This window comes from Theropithecus gelada, chromosome 6 (assembly GCF_003255815.1).
Source record: "Theropithecus gelada isolate Dixy chromosome 6, Tgel_1.0, whole genome shotgun sequence".
Classification (NCBI taxonomy): domain Eukaryota; kingdom Metazoa; phylum Chordata; class Mammalia; order Primates; family Cercopithecidae; genus Theropithecus; species Theropithecus gelada.
Window position 1 is genome coordinate 136,552,124 of NC_037673.1, and position 20,207 is coordinate 136,572,330.

General features: G+C 43.4%; 1 protein-coding gene across 3 annotated transcripts in view; it reads left to right on the top strand.

The window, feature by feature from the left end:
- Nucleotides 1-740: 740 nt before the first annotated feature.
- Nucleotides 741-20,207, top strand: part of CYSTM1 (cysteine rich transmembrane module containing 1) — a 65,907-nt gene continuing 46,440 nt past the window's right edge. Inside the window, exons 1-2 of one of the 3 annotated variants that reach the window (XM_025387315.1) lie at nt 741-953; nt 19,895-20,101. In XM_025387315.1, coding sequence (XP_025243100.1) covers nt 19,915-20,101 — 187 coding nt within the window. In that variant the 5' untranslated portion in view covers nt 741-953; nt 19,895-19,914. The remainder of the gene's footprint in view (nt 954-19,894; nt 20,102-20,207) is intronic. The other 2 variants (XM_025387317.1, XM_025387316.1) reach the window with 2 other exon arrangements.

Consider the following 20,207-nt stretch of genomic DNA (forward strand, 5'->3'; position numbering starts at 1 on the left):
TATCATTATATTAGAGTGGTGCAAAAGTAATTGCTGTTTTTGCCATTAAAAAAAAAAAGCAAAAACCACAATTACTTTTGCACCAACCTAATAGCAAGCAAGGGGAGGAATCTGGAGAGAAAATCAATTTCTAAAATAAGAAATAAAAATTTGTTTGCAAGTAGGACTTGCAAGCTCGTTCTAGGCCTTGCTCTGGGACCTTGTCGGTAACTTCTCTTCCTGTTGGAATAGAAGAAGGAAACCTTCAGGACAGAAGGTTCTGTCCCCCTTCCCCCTCCTATTGTGAATGAAGTCTCATTACACTCTAAAGTACTGGCAGGACTACTTGTTGCAAGGATTATGGGGAAAAGTAGCCAGAGAGCAATCCAGTTATCAGCCTCAGCCCCATTCCTCTGAGGTACAGCTCGGGAAGTAAGCCTCCAAACCAAGATGGGTCTGGACCAACAAGACACGAGGAGGCAGCAGCCCACAGCCAACCCCTCACGCCACGCACTGAGCAGGGTCCCACATGGACGCTGGTCTTGCCTCCCAGACGCCTGAACTAGCGGAGTTGGAGTATCGGGTGGAGTCTCGGAGAACCTATCCAACCTGAGGGGGACGCCTGGGGGAGTTCCAAGTATCCATATCAGCTGGGAGGCCCGCTTGGGAAGCCACGGAGCAACCTCACGTCCCGGTGGCGCCGACTGCAGCACAGCGCTTCCGGCGGCACTTGGAGGCTGAGCAGTTGGAGGCGGGGCTCGTGCTGTGACGCCCGCCTCGCCTCGCCCCGCCCCGCGCGCGTTGCCAGGGTGATCAGGTGACTCCCGGTTCGCGGCACTGGGGGCGGCCGTGACGTCAGGCGCCGGGCTGCTCCTCACTCGCTCCGAGACAGGTGCGGCGAGTCTACTGCGGGCTGGTCCGGGCTCTTCAGGTCCAGACCCGACCGTTATCCAGTCGGTTCGTGGAGAGGAGAGGTGAGGTGTGGCGAACCTGGCCCGACCCAGCTGGGACCAGGGCGGGGATCAGGCGCGGACAGGGCGCGTCCCGGGATGTGCGCGTACCCGGGCTCCCGGGAGAGCGCCCTGAGAACTGGCTGGCACCCAGGCGGGCCGGTTTCAGGCAGGGGTTCGCGCAGCCCCTGGGGAGGGGCAGGGAGGCAGGGAAACGGCTGCCGCCAGCTGGATCCCTCCTGGCGCCCCGCGGCTACTCTGAGGCTCCTGGTCGCCGCGCCGCGCGTCCAGGCGGTGGACTCACAGGGGCTCCGCGTCGCTGCGGTTCTAGTCTCACGAGGAGTCGGCGGGCTCGGAGCGGGGCTTGCCACACCCCGTCCCGGGGGACGTCCGCGGGAGGCTTCTGGATTTCCTTGCCTTGGGCTGCGATTTCTGAAGCGCTGCTCTGCGTGTTCCGAGCTGGGCCAGCCGGGGGCAGGGGGCCGGTCGCGAGTCCCGCGGGTGGGAGCGGAGCGGAAGTAACTAGTGACTGGAAGTAACTAGGGGACGCGAAGCCGGCCCTCGGAGGCCGGGGTGTTCAGAGAAGGCGTTGCGGGGGAAAGGAATCCCGGCTGCTGTTGAGAGCCGTGGATTGGGATCTGAGCCGACCTGTTGGAGGAAGTGAAATCTGAGCGGGGTCCTGACGGGTGGGAACTAATCTCCCGGTAGCAGTGGAGGTTGCAGCGGGGAGAGAAGGAGGGGAGGACCCCTGGGGAAGGAGACCATGAGGAAAAACGATTTGGGGACTAACTGGACCGTCTGCTGGGCTGTTTTAGGGGGAGAAAAACTTTGGAGAATTAGGTTAGGGAGGGTTAGGAAAGCACCCTTGAGTGCCCAGCTGAGAGGCACTGTGTGCTGTGGGGAGCCATTGAAACGTTGGCTAGATTGGGGTAGGGGGAACACTGAGGAAGTTGGTGTGAGGGCAACACTGAGGAAGTTGGTGTGACATTCTGGCAGAAAGGTGACAACACTCTTCTCTGATGGGATGCCTCGAACCCTGCTTATGAAATACTTGTAACCGACAAGGGTAGGGGCTCAGGCAGCCAGGTGCCTTCTCCAGCCGTTGTTGGCAGATCTTTGAAAATTTAACAAAAAATAATTGTACATATTTATAGATTTATACAATATGATACATGTAAACTTTGTGGGGTAATCATGTTAGCAGATTTTTTTTTTTTTTTTTTTTTTTCTGAATTCCTTATTATGAAAGGACCCACCCAAGGGCAGCTCATTTTCGAGTATCTCATTTGACTGGATTTAATGATTGGTTGAGAGCTATGCCCCCCTCAGTATGCAGGGAGGTTATAGCGTCCACAACACTTTGCCCTTCAGAGGTTTCAGAGTGTCTTACAAACACCTCTTATACCTACGTGAAATCCAAACCCCAAATGACTGGTAAGAGATTTAATAGGGGGAAGTTATTAAAGGAGAACCAGCATTGAAAACATTCATATGGGGCACTGGGTGAGCTGAAAGGAGTCCCATACTATTTATTAATTGTAGATCAAAGATCTCTAGTCCTGGCCGGGCGCGGTGGCTCACGCCTGTAATCCCAGCACCTTGGGAGGCCAAAGCGGGCGGATCACGAGGTCAGGAGATCGAGACCATCCTGACTAACACGGTGAAACCCCGTCTCTACTAAAAATACAAAAAATAAGCCGGGCGTGGTGGTGGGCGCCTGTAGTGCCAGCTACACAGGAGGCTGAGGCAGGAGAATGGCGTGAACCCGGGAGGCAGAGCGGGCAGTGAGCCGAGACTGCGCCACTGCACTCCAGCCTGGGCGACAGAGCGAGACTCTGTCTCAAAAAAAAAAAAAAAAAAAAACTCTAGTCCTTTCCTACCAGCTTTGAGTTTCTCAGTGTAAGGCTGCCTGTTAGCCATTTTGTCTTAATTTCATGAGCAACAGGAAAAACATATTTTGGTTATATGAAAAAGAATGCTTTAGTAATTTATGATTTTTTCCAGCCCTGAAATTTATTGGTGCTATGACCAAAAAAATACACAGCTGTCTATTTTATTTTATTTATTTGTTTATTTTTGAGACAGAGTCTTGCTCTGTCGCCCAGGCTGGAGTGCAGTGTTGAGATCTCGGCTCACTGCAACCTTTGCCTCCTGGGTTCAAGAACTGTCTATTTTATATTGAAATTTACCAGCGTCTGTTTTCTAGGAGGTAGTGAAATTTATTTTGTATTTCTTTGACTCCAGAAAACAGAATTGTACCTCCAGGGATCCTGTACAGTAAAAGGCAGGTTTGGAAATTGTGAAGGAAGATGGCCGCAGCTGGTTTGTGCGTAAATATAGAAACCAGTGCAGCACTCAAAGGAGGACAAATCCAGGTTGAGACCTGGGGAAACGGGACTTCCAATCAGATCAGTGAAGTCATTCTCTGTAAAAGAAGCCCCGAAGTGTGTAAAAGGCCAGAGTAGTTTTCTCTCCCTGTGTTCCTGCTGAGTGGTAGAGATTATGATAGTGATTTTTAAGGGGCTTTGCAGGAGCCTGTAATATTAAGAATCGCTGGAAATCAGATGTCTTGACCACATTAAAAAATTTAGAAAAGTAACTATTTTCCAGATCTCTTTGATAATATTTGAGGTGACCAACTAATTGTGGTTCCTTTGGAAAGAAACGGTCCACCCCCTCCTTTCCCAAACAAAATAACTATGTGCTGTCAGGGCAGTTAAGAAGGCCAAAAGTTTTTGGAAATTTTCCGCTTTCATTCACCCCTGCCACCCCCGTAAGTTTTCCCATTGGTAGAGAACTTAAGACTTTACTGTCAGGAAACAAATGTTAGTGTGTTTCCCTAAATACAAGCTATAATAAACAACAGGGCTGGGCTTTAACAGAAACGCTCTTTCTTAAGGGGAACTGGGCTGAGGTGAAAGGCAGGGCTGGGATATGGGCTGGAGCATTTTGAGCTCACCTTTAGTCAACTAAGGCCTTGATCAGGGCACTCCTTTCTTGGCACAGAAACTTTCTTTGACCTTGAATGCGGGTCAGTACCTCCTCACAGAGGTACCGAGGAGAATTAATGAGAGGCTTATATGAAATTTGAGCTCCTCCAAGGCAGAATATTTTACTTCTTGGATGAATGGTATATTTTGAGATGTGATAAAAGTTTTTTTTTTTTTTTTTTGAGACGGAGTCTCGCTCTGTCGCCCAGGCTAGAGTGCAGTGGCCGGATCTCAGCTCACTGCAAGCTCCGCCTCCCGGGTTTACGCCATTCTCCTGCCTCAGCCTCCCGAGTAGCTGGGACTACTCCCGGCTAGTTTTTTGTATTTTTTAGTAGAGACGGGGTTTCACCGGGTTAGCCAGGATGGTCTCGATCTCCTGACCTCGTGATCCGCCCGTCTCGGCCTCCCAAAGTGCTGGGATTACAGGCTTGAGCCACCGCGCCCGGCCAAAAGTTTTTTAAAAGAGTTTGAAGTTCTAAATTTTTGGGAAAGCCTTATTCAAGGCCTTCCTTTTTTTTTTTTTTTTTTTTTTTTTAGAAACAGGGCTTGCTGTGTTGCCCAGGTTGGTCTGTAACTCCTGGGTTCAAGTGATCCTCCCACCTCAACCCTGTGAGTAGCTGGGACTACAGGCGACCATGCCTGGCTATCTAAGGCCTTTTTGCATGTTTGGTTTTTTAAATTTTTTTGAGACAGAGTCTGGCTCTGTTGCCTGGGCTGGAGTGCAGTGGTGTGATCTCAGCTCACTGCAACCTCTGCCTCCTGGGCTCAAGCCATCCTCCTGCCTCAGTCTTCTGAGTAGCTGGGACTACAGGCCTGCACCACCACACCTAGCTAATTTTTTGTGTGTTTTTGTAGAGTTGGAGCTTTGCCATATTGCCCAGGCTTACCTCCAACTCCTGGGCTCAAGCGATCTGCCTGCCTCAGCCTCCCAAAGCGCTGGGATTATAGGCATAAGCCACCATGCCTGGCCTTTTTGCTGGTTTTGTTTTTTTGTTTTTTTGTTTTGTTTTGTTTTTCCTGGGGCTTTATGGGCTTGGCTACTAATCAGCCTGTAATCAAGATCTGAGGCCCGGCGTGGTAATCCTAGCACTTTGGGATGCTGAGGCAAGAGGATCGCTTGAGCCCAGGAGTTCAAGACCAGCCTGAACAACACAAGGAGACTCCCATTGCTACAAAAAAATTTTTAAAAATTAGCTGGGCATGTGGTATGTGCCTGTAATCCTAGCTACTCAGGAGGCTAAGGCAGGAGGATCGCTGGAGCCCAGGAGTTTGAGGCTGCAATGAACTATGGTCACGCCACCACACTCTAGCCTGGAAGACAGAATGAGACCTTGTCGCTTAAAAAAAAAAAATAGCCGGGCACAGTGGCCCACACCTGTAATCTCAGCACTTTGAGAGGCCGAGGTGGGTGGATTGCTTGAGGCCAGGAGTTCGAGACCAGCCTGGCCAACATGGTGAAACCCTGTTTCTACTAAAATTACAAAAACTAGCTGGGCGTGGTAGCATACGCCTATAATCCCAGCTAAGTCGGGAGGCTGAGGCACAAGAATTGCTTGAACCCAGGAGGCAGAGGTTGCAATGAGCCAAGATCGTGCCACTGCACTCCAGTCTGGGAGACAGAGGGAGACTCTGTCTCAAAAATAAAAGTAGAAATCTGGAAGCCTGAGGCTAACTAAATTCCTGTTTGTATTTCATATATAAATAGTAAAGCTCAGATTGTTCACTCTCTTTTTTTTCTTTCTCTTTTTTTTTTTTTCTTTTGAGACAGAGTCTTGCTCTGTCTCCCAGGCCGGAGTGCAATGGCACGATCTCAGCTCACTGCAACCTCTGCCTCACAGGTTCAAACGATTCTCGTGCCTCAGCCTCCCGAGTAGCTGGGACTATAGGCGTGCACTACCACACCCGGCTAATTTTTTGTATTTTTAGTAGAGACGGGGTTTCACCATGTTGGCCAGGCTGGTCTTGAACTCCTGACCTCAGGTGATCCATCCGCCTCAGCCTCCCAAAGTGCTGGGATTACAGATGTGAGTCACCGCGCCCAGCCTCATTCTTTTTCCTTTTATTCTCTGTTAAACTGGTCTTGTTTTTTTTTTTTTTTTTTTTGGAGTGCCTGGAGTAAATCAGTAACACAGAAGGCTGTGGGACTGTTAGCCTTTGACCCAGCATCCTTTTTAACAGCAAGAGTATTATCAGAAAGTGTCACAGCCCTCAGAGGAGTTAGTTATTAAGCCGGTCAGAGATGAAAGGGAGTAATATTGCTCACTAAATTGGATGAGGAGTGAAATAGTCATCTTTTAAAATTTCCCTCACCTGTGTCAGGCCGCCGGTCCTGTCACTCAATGTAGTAGGATTCAAGTGTTTGCTGATGTGCCCAGGGACACTACGTACTGAACTACAACATCCATCTTTTAGACTTCTGACATTTGTTGGCCAGGTCAAGCTCTCTCTCATGAGGGAAATTCTGACAGAAAAGGCTTTCTGTTTTCTGTAGGCTTAGCTGAGTGCCATGTTTCAGGCTTCCAAGCTCCTCAGGCTTGGCCAAGGCTACTAATTGGCTTGGCTATAAAATGGGAGTCAGCAATTAAACAGCAGCAGTATAAAGCAAGGGAATTGAACACAAGCTGACCCTCCCACTTTACAACCAAAAAGGTTCACACCACTTTGGGCACTACACAAAGGAATCTTCAAAAGGAAGTGAGCTTGGAATTATTCCTTTGTAGCTTTTAGGAGATGTATGCGGAATATTATTATTGATTTAGGCCTCAAAGCCAGATCTTGGAAACTGGATAGGTCCTCACATCTAAAGCAAAGGAGACAAATGATTTGAATCCGTTCTCTGTGGGCAGCAAGCTTGTGGTATGACTTTGCCAAAAACAACAGATGATTTATATTTTTCTGAACTCTTTTCATTAAATGGTTTAAGGGAGAATATTGATGGTCATGGTGGGAGGAGGGTTTGATCTACCTGATTTACTCACTGAAGAGTAAATGCCTTATTCAGAGGTGCCTGTCACTAGTTTCCTGATTATTTGTGCTAAAGAATTATTAGCCAGTCTCAAGAGCATTGGCTCAGAAAACATCATAACTGAAAACTATCTAGGCATGCTGCTTATTCAGAGAAAAGTAGGGATGGGAAACAGTTGAACTACAAAGACATTTGGGGAGAGGAAGACCTGGGAAATGGTGCTAGACTTCTGCCACATTAAACGTTTAATGCTGCATGCAGTACTTTACCGGTCAGTTTCAGTTTCAGAATCTTGGGCAGAATCAGTTGGGGAGAAAGTGTGTGAAGAGAGGGACATTTGTAAGAATGTGCCTGTTCCCTGAGCCCTGATTGTTAAGTCAAATACTTAGTGCTTTCCTGCTGCCACTAACTTCCTGGACACTCCAGATTTTACCCTTCCGCCTCTTCCCCACTAACAGCCTTCCCTCCCCAACACCACCCTCTCTAAAGCCAGTCTAATCTTTGATTACAGTTTCTGCACCCTTCTGGCTCTGCTAACTTTGTTGAATTTTTGGTGACCTTTAATGTCTGGTGGTGGCTATGTGAGAAACTAATGAGGAATAATTGTATTTATTTACTGATTATTATTTTGATTTAGAGACAGTCTGCCAGCCTAGAGTGCATGGCATGATCATAGCTCAGTGCAGGCTCAAACTCCTGGGCTCAAACGATCTTCCCACCTCAGTCTCCTGAATAGCTAGGACTACAGGCACGTGCCACTGTGCCTGGTTAATTTTTTATTTTTATTTTATAGAAATGGGAGTCTCACTATGTTGCCCAGGCTGGTCTCGAACTCCTGAGCTCAAGCAATACTGCTGCATGAGCTGCTGCACCTGCAAGAGCCACGGGGGCCACTGCCACTGCAACATAGCAGGACCCCGTCTGTATTTTTTGCTATGCTGACTAGGTCTTGCTATGTTGACTAGGCTGTTCTCAAAGTCCTAGCCTGAAGGGATCCTCCTGCCTCAGCTTCCCAAAGTGTGTGACATCACCTTCGGCCAGGTAGTTGTATTTAAAGGGAGGGTCTTGAAAGTGGAAACCCTAGTGTTTTTCACACTTCATTTTTGTTCCTCTACGTGACTTTTGTCATATCTTTATGTCATCTGTACTGTTGTTTAACATTTTTCTTAAAGTTGACCCATTTTTTAAAATCTTAAAATTTGTTTAAAAGGGAAACAATATCATTGCCTTAAACTGATAACTACTATATCACCTGTCACAAATAGAAGGTATAAACTATTGAAGTTGTTTGTCCATGTTCCCCAAGTTGCACATATCCCACTTGGGGCAATACGGCCTTTACCCAAAGATATGACTCACTAATAGTGAGTTTTTCAGGCAGCAGTAGATGGGTGGTAGGATGGTTTGGAATAGGCAGGCCCTCAGAGAGGGCCCCTTCAATCTGTCTTTCTCCTAAAACTTGTGTAGCTCTATGATACTAGGAAGGCCACAGAATGAAGAATCTAGGAGGTAACAAGAGGTAAATGCAATATGAAACCACTGATGTTTTGATCTGAAGTTTGCCAAAAAAAGGTCTGAGTGGTGGTGAGGCTGGATACTATGTTAAATTCTAGGCCCTCTGCCAGGGGTGTGGCTTCATTGATGCTGTGTTACATTGTTCTTTCTGTGCCAGTGTGCTCTTAGAAAACTCAGATGCTCCTGGGAAACTCAAATGTTTCTTGGGGGGCAGGAGGGATGCTATTTTTTTTTTAAACTAATCAATAACCCAAACTACTTTGAGTTCCTTTCACATGTAGAGAACTGTTTGTGGATGTTGCTAATGATAGAAACTGAAGCTATCATCTAGAATTTTTTTTTCTCCTATCTTCGTTGTCTGTAAAGCCTATTCCTTTAAGAATCCTATGAAAACAGAAGAAAGGGGGAGGGTGAGCTGCCCTGGGTTGTATGGTCTCTTAGGGTGCAGCACATGATAGGTACAAGTGATACTTCCTGGTTTGATATGAAATTCACTGTTGTCCATTAAGAGCCACCCTGCAGTGCTGACTGAGCTGCTGCTCCCTCAGAGGGTCAGGAGAGCGCGCTTTCATGATGGAGAAAAGCCGGGCTGGCTTGGTATTTCATCAGGAACCAGGAGCGCTTAGTTAAATTGCCAGCACATTAAGCTGTAGGGGCCTCTTTCTAAACCATCAAGATTCCAACTTTCCCACAAAGCCTAATCTAATGCTCTGGGAGGAGGCGGGCAGAGCCTGTCTTTCAGGGGCCGGGCTGGCAGGGGACCTGGCCTGGGAAGTGGCCTTATCAGGCTTGTTGGGAGGGATGGACCTGTCCCTTTCTAGTGTGTCCTCTCAACTTGGCAGGGGGCGGAGTTTTTCCCTTTTCTCTCTCTCCATGCCCTAACCTCTCCTTTCAATTCCCCAAGTCACTTTCTGTGTTAACAGCTTTCTTTCCTTTTCCTTTCCCTTCTGTTCAATGCTGCCCTCTCTTTTGAGCCTCTCTCTTGCTGGGCCCCATTTTCTCTCCATTCTCACTTTGAGGGTTGACTATTTGAAGTTCCAATTATAATGCTATCATATATGTCCCAGTGACTAGATGTAATTCAGAGATCCCTACCCTATTTTTCTGAGGAGAAGCCAACTTTCATTTCTCCACTGGCTTTCAGATAGCAGTGTTGGTGGGGTACTGACCAGAGTCCCTGAACTGAGTGGTTGGGTGAGGCTAGATGTACTCCTCTCCCATATGGAGGTCCCAGCAATGTGGGGAAGGTATTATAATCAGGGTTTGCTGACAATGCCAGGATCCATTAGACAAGGGACTGAGGCTCACCTGTGGGGACCCTTCCATAAGCTGAATGCAGAGGGGAGTACTGCATCTAGGCAGTCCTCTGGCTTTTGCAGAGGACCATACATGATGACTTTACCTAAAGATAATTAGCAAGGGTTTTAACTTTCATTGTTAAATATAACATATGTATAAAAAGTATGTATAATATAAATGTACAGTTTAATCAATAATTGTATTCATTAGTGTAACTGTGTGATCTATTCAGGTTTAGAAATAGAAGTTTATTTTTAAATCCAAATGGGGTAATAGAATGCACTGTGTTTCAATTTGCTTTTTTCCCACCATGTTGGTACTTTTTCATATCAGCACAGGTAGTTCTAACTTATTCTTCTGATGGGTCGTATAGCAGCAGTTCCATGGATTGGAAATACCATGGTTTATTTAACCATTCCCATATTGATGAACATTATATTTAATATATATGCGTGTGTATAAAGTTGGTTTTTGTTTTGTTTTTTTTTTTTTTGCATACTGGCTGGCACTAGTATATATCTGTAAGATAAATTCCTAAAGGTAGAATTGCTCGTTCAAAGGATAGGGTGTTTTTATTTATTTATTTGGGGTTTTACTTAAAAATATGTCTTTATTAAAAAGTTTATAAGAAAAAAGGATAGACCCTCTATAAAAAGAAAGGCTGTCCCCTCTAAACATTAGGGAGGAATGGGACACCAATACCTGGTGGCTAAGGGTAGGTCATTTTAGTTGTTGATATTTTTAGGTAGTAATGTATTTTTTCCCAGGGCTGTTTATAAATGTTATATTTTACAGAGCACCAAGCCCTGAATCCAACCAGAGGTTCTTTACAGAAAGCTTTATGAAAAAAGGTTTTAGCAGATGATATGTTATACTCTGTTGAAGTGAACTTCTCTGGATTCCCTCAGAAAGTCTCTAAGTCTGGAAGAATGCTAAAATGTACCTACCAACTTTAATATTGGAGGGAGACAAGATTGACTGTAGTCATATTTTCTAATAATTCTGAACTATGGATAATTAACGTAGGTATGGTATGACTTTTCAGAATTTGCTGTTCCTAATCTGTCAGGACAAGTTGAGAATACTTACATCTTTGTGTTATCTTAATGTTGGGGATAGTGGCTTAAAGCAATTATCTGAATGGCATTAGCAAACCATGTTACTAAATAGTTTGTAGATTTTTAGCTTCATATGAACTCAGTTATAAAAGCAGTGTGTGGTTTTTATATCAGATATTTTTTGTGAGAGAGGAAAATAAGATAGTCTGTGAACCTTTTCATCACACTAGGCCATCTATCTATCAGAGATAGATGATCCATTGTTAGTTTTTGCCTTCCATGTGCACTTTGATGCCCTTGTTCGGCGAAAGGTCCCATATCTGAGCTGTGTGTCATTTTGTACTCCACAGAGGGGCTATTCTGAAGCCACAGCCAAAATGTTGATATAAAAGATACGTTCTAATACTTGTTCATTCATTGACTATATGAGAATAGCTCAGGGCCTGGTAAAACTCTGTGACAAACAAGAGATAGTGAATGAGGTAGGGGATGGCCAATAATATTTGGGAGGTTGAGGCCAGAATCAGTATTTGGACAATAATGGAGTAATACTGCAGGTTGTCTTCCTCTAGTCTGTCCCTAAAAGAAGAGCAGTTTAGGAAATGACAATACCTAGCAAATGTGTTTAAAATGCTGAGCAAGTCATAAAAAGAAATATCTTGTCTATGTTATGCTAACTATCAGTGGTCTCCTGGTGTTGCACTGTTACTGGGAGCACTGCTACCATCTTTAAAAATATAAATCCCTGCTATTGCTATCCCCCTGGGGCTCCTGTGTTAAAGTGTCCATATCAGGAGCAAGTTCTTCCTAGGAGAAGGCCTACAGTTCTGGAATGCTTATTCTTGTGACTTTGGCCTTGGGTTTAAGATTTGAGACCATCATTTCTTACCTCTGCTCACTGTACATTCACAAGTATGTGTAGTATGACTCTCCCAATTGGGAAGTCATTTGGGCTTCTACTTGTACTTCAGTTTTAGTAAATTGTATAGCACTTTGAGGTAAATGCCTTCTGGACCTCCCAAAGTAAGTTTTGTCTATTCTGTCAAACTACCTTCACCATATCCTTAAAATTTGGAAAACTTCCAGCATATTCCATCTGATGCAATAGCAGACAAATTGAAATGATAATTTTATTTTTATTAATAGCAGTACTGAAGGAGAGGAGCAAGCCAGCTATAGTTCTTTACCTCTTATCCCCAGCTTTAGACCTGATATGTAGTAGGTACTTAATAAACATCATGAAATAAGTGAATTATTAAGTTTGTCAATAGTATTCAACCAACAAACATAAAGTTACATGAATCCTTTTAAAAGAAATAAAGAATAACGATAGAAAAGGAAGATGCAGCAATCCTAGAAGTCTGCTCTTAGCAAGGCTGTTTATGAGCTGACCCATTGGCCTCATCCTATGAAGTGTGCTTCAGGCATGAAAACCTAGTCAGTTCCTCAAATGTGCTCTGCTTTTTCTCTGAAACATCGCACAGATTGTTGCTTCTGCAGAGTATGAAATTTGGAGTAACGAATTTCTGTTTATGCTTAGTCATATGATCATCACTTCTCCTAAAATCGTTCTCTGACTTCCCTGAGTAATTAGTTGTCTCCACTTTGAGCTTACAGTACACTCTGCTTCCTCTATCTTAGCTTGGTTTTGTAATTGCTGGTGTTATTGTCTGTCTCTGTCATACCCTGAATAGGAACTGTCTCTTGCTTACCATTATCTCAACAGCGCCTGGAACCCAGTAATACTGGGTAATAGTTGATGCTCCCATAAGTATTTATGGATGAACAAATGGCTGTGTGAATGGAATAAACTAACATGTCAACGCCAAAATTTGATGAAAACTCTAAACCAGAGATGATACGGCAGCATAAAACTCAGTAATTCTAGGCCAGGCGTGGTGGCTCACACCTGTAATCCCAGCACTTTGGGAGGCTGAGGTAGGCGGATCACCTGAGGTCAGGAGTTCAAGACCAGCCTGGCCAACATGGTGAAACCCCGTCTCTACTAAAACTACAAAAATTAGCCAGGCATGGTGGTGCACACCTGTAATCCCAGCTGCTCTGGAGGCTGAAGAAGGAGAATCGCTTGAACCCGGAAGGCGGAGGTTGTAGTGAGCCGAGATCGGGCCACTGCACTCCAGCCTGGGTGACAAAGTGAAACTCTGTCTCAAAAAATAAACAAACAAACAAACAGCCCAGTAATTCTAAAACTTTTGTTTGTTTGTTTGTTTTACCTGAACAAACCGCACCCAAAATTATAGATGTGAGAGTCAAGACGTATTGAGGGACTTAGAATGTAAAGTGATCTATTTATAAAGGTCTTGTTAAAAAAACAGCTAATGGGGAGTTAAAAAAAAAAAAAGACACTGAGGTCTCTAGGGTAAGATCTGCTCTCATAGTTTTTGTTTGTTTGTTTTGTTTTGTTTTTGAGATAAGGTCTTGCACCGTCTCCCAGGCTTAAGTGTCGTGGTATGATCACGGCTCACCTCAGCCTCAATCTCCCAGGCTCAAGTGATTCCCCCACTTCATCCTCCCCCAAGTAGCTGGGACTACAGATGTACACCACCACACCCAGCTAATTTTCCTATTTTTTGTAGAGACAGGGTCTCACTATGTTGCCCACACTGGTCTCAAACTCCTAGGCTCAAGCAATCCACCTGCCTTGATCTCCCAAAGTGCCAGGATTACCGGTGTGATCCATGGTGCCTGGCCCTGCTCTCATGTTTTTAAACTTTAATTTTATGAGTTACCAAGAAAGATAAATTGAAGGACATAAGGATAAGCATGGCTTTAGGCTTTGATAATAAGAAGGGTTCCAAGATAGAGAAGTCTGTATGTAACCAAAATAATTTGTTATTTTTACCCCAAGTCTGGTACCCAACCAAGTGACTTTTTGGTTTGAAGCAGAAAGAAAACATTTGAAGACCTTAGAGAACCAAAGTGTCTTGTGGGGAAAAAAAAAAAAAATTGCAACTACAAAAATCACCTTAAAAAGCAGTGAAGAGCAGATTTTGAGTAGATTGTTAACAAGAAGAAGGTAAGTAATGAGAAGGCAAATTAGTATATCAGAAGTGAATAGGAGGTTTAAAGCAGCATTTAAAAAAATATTTGTTAATTTTAACTTTTTTTTTTTAGAGACAGGGTCTTGTTCTGTTGCCCAGACTAGAGTGTAGTGTCATGATCATAGCTCACTGCAGCTCAGACTCCTGGGCTGAAGTGATCCTCCCACCTCAGCCTCACAAGCAGCTAGGACTATGTATACCACCACAGCTTGCTAATTTTTTTGCGGGGGGAGAGGGTTTCATTATGTTACCCTACCCAGGCTAGTCTTGAACTCTTGGTCTCAAGTGATTCCCCTGCCTCAGCCTCTCAAGTCACTGGCATTATAACCATGAGCCACTGAGCCCAGCTAAAGTGGCATTCTAGCTATTAAAAAATGGCAGGCAGAATGGATATATATCTGAAAGCACTAAGAAAACTTAATCTTTTTTCTGACTCTATAGGTTCTCTTGAAATTTTCAGAAATACAGATGAGTATAAGTAACAAAAATTGCCAACAATTCCAGCACCCAAGGAAAACCACAATAAATATTTTTTTCTAGGAAAATATCTGTCTGCTGTTACTGTACAGCTTACAATAAAGTTTGAAAATCTTAATGTACAACTCAATACGTTCATATGTATTCATGTAAACATGACTCAGTTCCAGATACAGAACGTTTCCATCATTCCTGAAGGTTCTCTTGTATCTTCTCCTCAGTATTCATAGATTTATTTTGGTATCTTTCTTTTCAGTATCCACAGATTTGTTTTGGCTCTTCTTGTACCTCATATAAATGGAACAGAATAATATGGTTTGGATATTTGTCCTCTCCAGATCTCATGTTGGGATGTGATCCCCAATTTTGGAGGTGGGTTGGTGGGAGGTGTTTGGGTCATGGGGGTGTATCCGTCATGAATGGCTTGGTGTCCTCTTTATGCTAATGAGTGAGTTCTCACTCTATTAGTCAAGTGAGATCTGGTTGTTTAAAAGAGTCTGGGACCTCCCCCCACTCTCATCATGTGATGTGCCTGCTTCACCCTTTGTCTTCCACCATGACTGTAAGCTACCTGAGAGCCTCACCAGATACAGATGCCAGCACTATGCTTCTTGTACAGTCAGCAGAACCATGAGCCAAAATAAACCTCTTTTATTTATAAATTACCCAGCCTCAGTCCTTTATAGCAACACAAAACAGACTAAGTAGAGTATTGTTGAAGTCTGTTGAGTCTGTCTTCTTTTGCTCACCCATTGTGTCTGGGATTCATCCATGTTGTTTCATGTAATAATAGTTCTTTTATTTATTGTTTTGGGGTCACTTTCTACTGCATAAATATGTAATAATTTATCTGTTCTGCTGTTGATTAACATTTGGATAGCTTTCAGTTTGGGACTATTATAAATAAAGCTGCTTTGAACATTCTTGTGTAAGTCTTTTGGTGGACTTACACACTTGTTTCACTTCTATATATATCTCTCTAAGAATAGAGCTTCTAGGTCATAACATAAATACTGCAAAAGTCATGAATATTTGGTATACTTTCTTCCAAAATCTTGATTAGTTTAGCTTTTGTATAAGTCTATGATATGCTGTGATTTTTTTTCTGTGATATATTGTGGATTTTTTTATGTATGAGCATGGAGATCAAGGGTCATTTCTCCCAACACAAGGATATCCAGTTAATCCAGCACTATTTATTGGAAAGACTACCTTTTCTTTTCTGAATTATAGTGGTGCCTCTCTGTTAAATTGGAAGACTGTACTGTATGGATGTGTTTTAGGACTCTTTATTCTGCTCTATTGATCTGTTTTTCATATTTATTTTAAAGAAAGTTGAGACATGCTGAATATATAGCTTTTAAATTTTTCTTACACAGTATTACATCATACTTCAAAAGCATAAATTTAAAACAACTGCAAAAGAAAAAAAAACCTTGGTTTTTTCTTGGACATTTTCTTTCCTTGGACATTTAGATTGTTTTTTTCCTTCCTCTGTTTTGTTTTGATCTATTTTTTATGTTGGAGGCCTTCCTCCAATGTCTGATAATCTTTGTCCATTCATTTATGTATGAGGCAGTAAATAGTCCATTAGAAGTTCAGTGTGCATAGGCTTTACTGTGGAGTAATTGGCGAGTCATTTCTTTGGTGTCCCCCCAATTATTAGTATCTATCATTTTTTTTTTCCATTGGGACTGTTAAGTTTTCCAGAGGAAAATTTTCCACTTTACTGTCTGCAGAGTTAGTGCCAGTCCATCTAGCAGGTGTCTTGTAATTAAAAAAATAACAACATTGAAAAATATTGTGTTTTTTTCCTCCATCTCTACTTTGATGAGGTCTTATTTCCATTGACCACTTTCCCAAAGAATAGTTTCTGCCCTTCTCATTGTGTGGTTGAATGACTGCTAATCCCGTGACTCTGAGTATGTCTTGAATGAGATCGTGGGATAGCAGTGTTCAGTGCAGTCTATTAATGGATCTTGACTGCAGCACTCTTTGAGCTGTCCCTTTTAGAGCTCTGATTTGTCTTTAATGCTACAGTTTACACTGTAGTGAAACACTTCACTAGAGTAGGGTTTATATTTTACCTGACCAAATTTATAAGGGAAAGCAGTCATGTTACAAAGTTTAGTATCATACCTTAAATTTAAAGCTCTTTTGTGTTTTGCTTATGTAAAGTGGTTTGTACTATACTGTGTCAGTGTTAGGTAGTCTTTTTTGCTTTGCTTTGCTTCTTTACCAGCTTGGGAACAATGGATTCCCACTGGATGAAGTCCTGTTTTTCAAATGCCAGCTCTAGGATCTGTCATCCAGCACAGATGCTCTTTCTGTGACTTTTGCTGTTCTCTCACTGGGATTTTTTTCTTGTTTAGAGGAAACTGAAAATAGATCCAGATTTTTATTCTTCCAAGATGACTGTCTATATTGGGAACAAAGGGAAAAAGTATATGTGTGGAAGGAGGTCATGGTAGCTGGAGCACCTTTGTGGTTTATCCTTTGTATAAATGCCTCTGTGAATAACTCATGGGATTTTTCCCTTCTAGACCTTACATTTTTTTTTCCCTCAAGCAGATGGAGAAAGATACATACCAAAAATGAGAGAGAAACATGATGAGGGGGTAAGTGAGGAGGACACATACACTTGGAAGAGAGCTTTGAGGTTCTCAGGGAGAGAACTGCACAGGATAATGCAAACAGATAGATCAAGATAAGTCATGAGACGTTGAGGTCTGAAGTTGTAGTAGTTCTATACTCTGTTCTTTTTTCTCCTCATTGCCCATTGTTTTCAGATGAACAATATCTTCAAAGAAATATAGGTCCAGACTTTGCTAGAGTGAGAATGATCTACATGATCTTGTTGAACTGATTATGTTAAACTGCAGTTTTAATGAAGTTAGGTTACATACACTGAATTTCAGGACAGAAGTAGTTATGATAACTGTATTGTACTTGTGTGATTTAAAAATAAATAATGGAATGGCCATATGGTGATTGATGAGACTGATTTCTGTGTTAACCAGGGCTCACTAGGCTTTCTACAGCCTTCCTGGTAGGAGAGAGGAAAAAAAATGCATTTGCTTTTATCCAAATTTGTATGATAATTGTAGTGTTAATCACCATGAGCCTTTGCATTCGGGTTCCTAGGTCAGGGTGTGTTGCCAGTTGCAGACCAGAGAGCAGAAAAGGAAAAGAACTCTCCTTTTTTTCTGAGTCCCTTTCAGGCCCTGGAAAAATAAGGTGGTGTCAAAAATGGGAGATAATACAGATATGGTTGAAATAGAGACCCTCAAGCCATTTGATCCCATAACATAGAGTTTCAATTTATAATCACACTCCTTCAAATGACACTCTCTCCATCAGCACCTCCTTCTACTAGGTTTAAGCCCCTACTCCTACCCAGCAGTCTGTTTACCACGTTTTCTAAAAATCATTGTCCTTATGTTTGTTTCAACCAGTTGCCCAAGGGTAGGGTTTGAGGCATATTGAGCTCTATACCTCACTACTTAGTCCAGTGTCAAGAAAGCACTTAACAAATGTATATTTGTGAATGTCACCCAGAAGGGTTCATTACCTTACCTTACCATCGGTTTCCAGGACTGGAAGTTCTGTAGAGGTAGTTTAGGTTAGGCCAGGCTTTAGTCTTTGATTTATGAGTTGTTATAAAGTCATCCGGAATGCCATTTCTTTCCTTTTTTCTGCTCTGCCTTTCTGAGTGGCCCACTTAAAGCTGGCTCCTTCTCAGGGCTGCAGATTTGCTCTCAGTAATTTTGTAGGCCTTATCTTTCCTAGACTTTGTGTATACCTTTGTACAGGGGAAGGCAAGGTTTGGTGGGAGTGTGTTAAGAGTCCAAGCTTTTTACTGATTGAACCACTTCAGAACCAGTCCCAGTGGCCAGGGAGTGCCATTTGCATCTGGGTTAAGTCCTGAATTCCTTGAATCAATCATCATGAAAAAGTGGAGAGAGTGACCCTGATTGGTTTAGATAGACTGGGTTCACCCTGGAGCTGGATGGGATGAGCTTTCCCTGAAGCACATGAACTACAGGAAGAATGGGCAGAGATCTACCTGGAAACCTGACTACTGTTAGGAGGGGAGAATATGGATGTTGTGTGGGCAACCAGCAAAGTCCACTGCTGCTGTAATCCAGATATTTTAGGGAACCTAGACTATTTATGACTATTCTGTCCTTTATATAATAAAGTCACTTAGGAATTTATTGATTGCCTGTTATGGAAAATAATTAATAGTGAAATTATTACATTTTGAATCTGAGACTCTTCCCTACTATTTGGTTGGGGATAGAAGACGCCCAAATAGGTAAAAAGTTAACTATTGATGTAAGATATGGGTAACAGCACAAAGCAGCAGTATGACAGATGATATCATGTTGTTTAAGTGAGACATTCTTAGAGTTTATACTTTGCATTCCCCAGTAATTGTTTGTTTGTTTGTTTTTGAGACAGAGTGTCGCTTTGTTGCCCAGGCTGGAGTGCAGTGGCGCGATCTCAGCTCATTGCAACCTCTACCTCCCAAGTTCAAGCGATTCTCCTGCCTCAGCCTCCTGAGTAGCCAGGACTACAGGCACGTGCCACCATGCCCGGCTAATTTTTTGTATTTTTAGTAGAGATGGGGTTTCACCATGTTAGCCAGGATGGTTTCAATCTCAACATGATCCACCCGCCTCAGCCTCCCAAAGTGCTGGGATTACAGGCATGAGCCACCACACCTGGCCATTTGTTTGTTTTTAATCTGAAAGTCACCACCACTGTGGAGCTTGAAGAGATAACAGAAACAAGATGCTGGCCCTGAGAACTTCAAGCCCAATCAAGAGAATGATTAACAGGCTTGGGGGCTGGGAAGCATGGCTTCCCTCACAGAAGCAAACCACGGAGGACAGGGTCCTGTAAACACAAATAAGTGTTCCTGGTGAGCCCCCCAGAGTCTCAGGGACCTGGACGGGCAGAGGAGACGCTTGGCATTCTCTATAGACAGCGCTGTCCAACTGCTTAGAGCAGCAGGTCTGGGGAGAACAACCAGATCACCCCAATCCCCAGAGCAATGGTGATGGTTACAATCTTTGGTTGGTCATTGCTGCCGGTGCTGCTTGTTAGAAGTCCCCACTGTGGCCCAACCCTGTTGATTGGAGGGCTTCTAGTAGTGGATCAGCATCCACTGATGTGACTCATAGTTAGTGCTGTTAGAACACTTTCTTAAAGCTCTCCAATCACATTTATGGACATTTCAGAGGATTTAAAAAACAAAATATCTTGTTATTCATTTAACACATTTATTTAGGGACTGCCTTGTACCAGGTACTGTGCAGTGCTCTAGGGACATGGTGGTAATCTAAAACTTACTTGATGTCTACTGTCACAGCCTACAGTCTAGTGGAGGAAATAGACAAAAAGCAAATAAATATATAAAATAATTGCCAATTGTAGTGATGGTGAGAAGGAAACAAAATGAGCAGAGCTAGAGATTTGCACAAGGCTTGATATAGCTTGAAGGTATTTTGTAAATGATCTTATGGGTTAGAATTTTATTCCTGATGATTTCCACAGTTAAATGCAAATAATTTTCATTCTTTTTGTCTCTTAGGTGCACTTTACAGGTCCCCGATGAACCAAGGGAACCCTCCACCATATCCGGGCCCTGGTCCAACGGCCCCATACCCACCTTATCCACCACAACCAATGGGTCCAGGACCTATGGGGGGACCCTACCCACCTCCTCAAGGGTACCCCTACCAAGGATACCCACAGTACGGCTGGCAGGGTGGACCTCAGGAGCCTCCTAAAACCACAGGTGTGTGTCTCTCAATATGTGGGTGTATAGTCCTGTGTCACCAAAGGAAATGTTTGCATGTTTTCTTTGGCAGAGAAGAAACTCTTTCCAGCCTTTGCAACTTGTG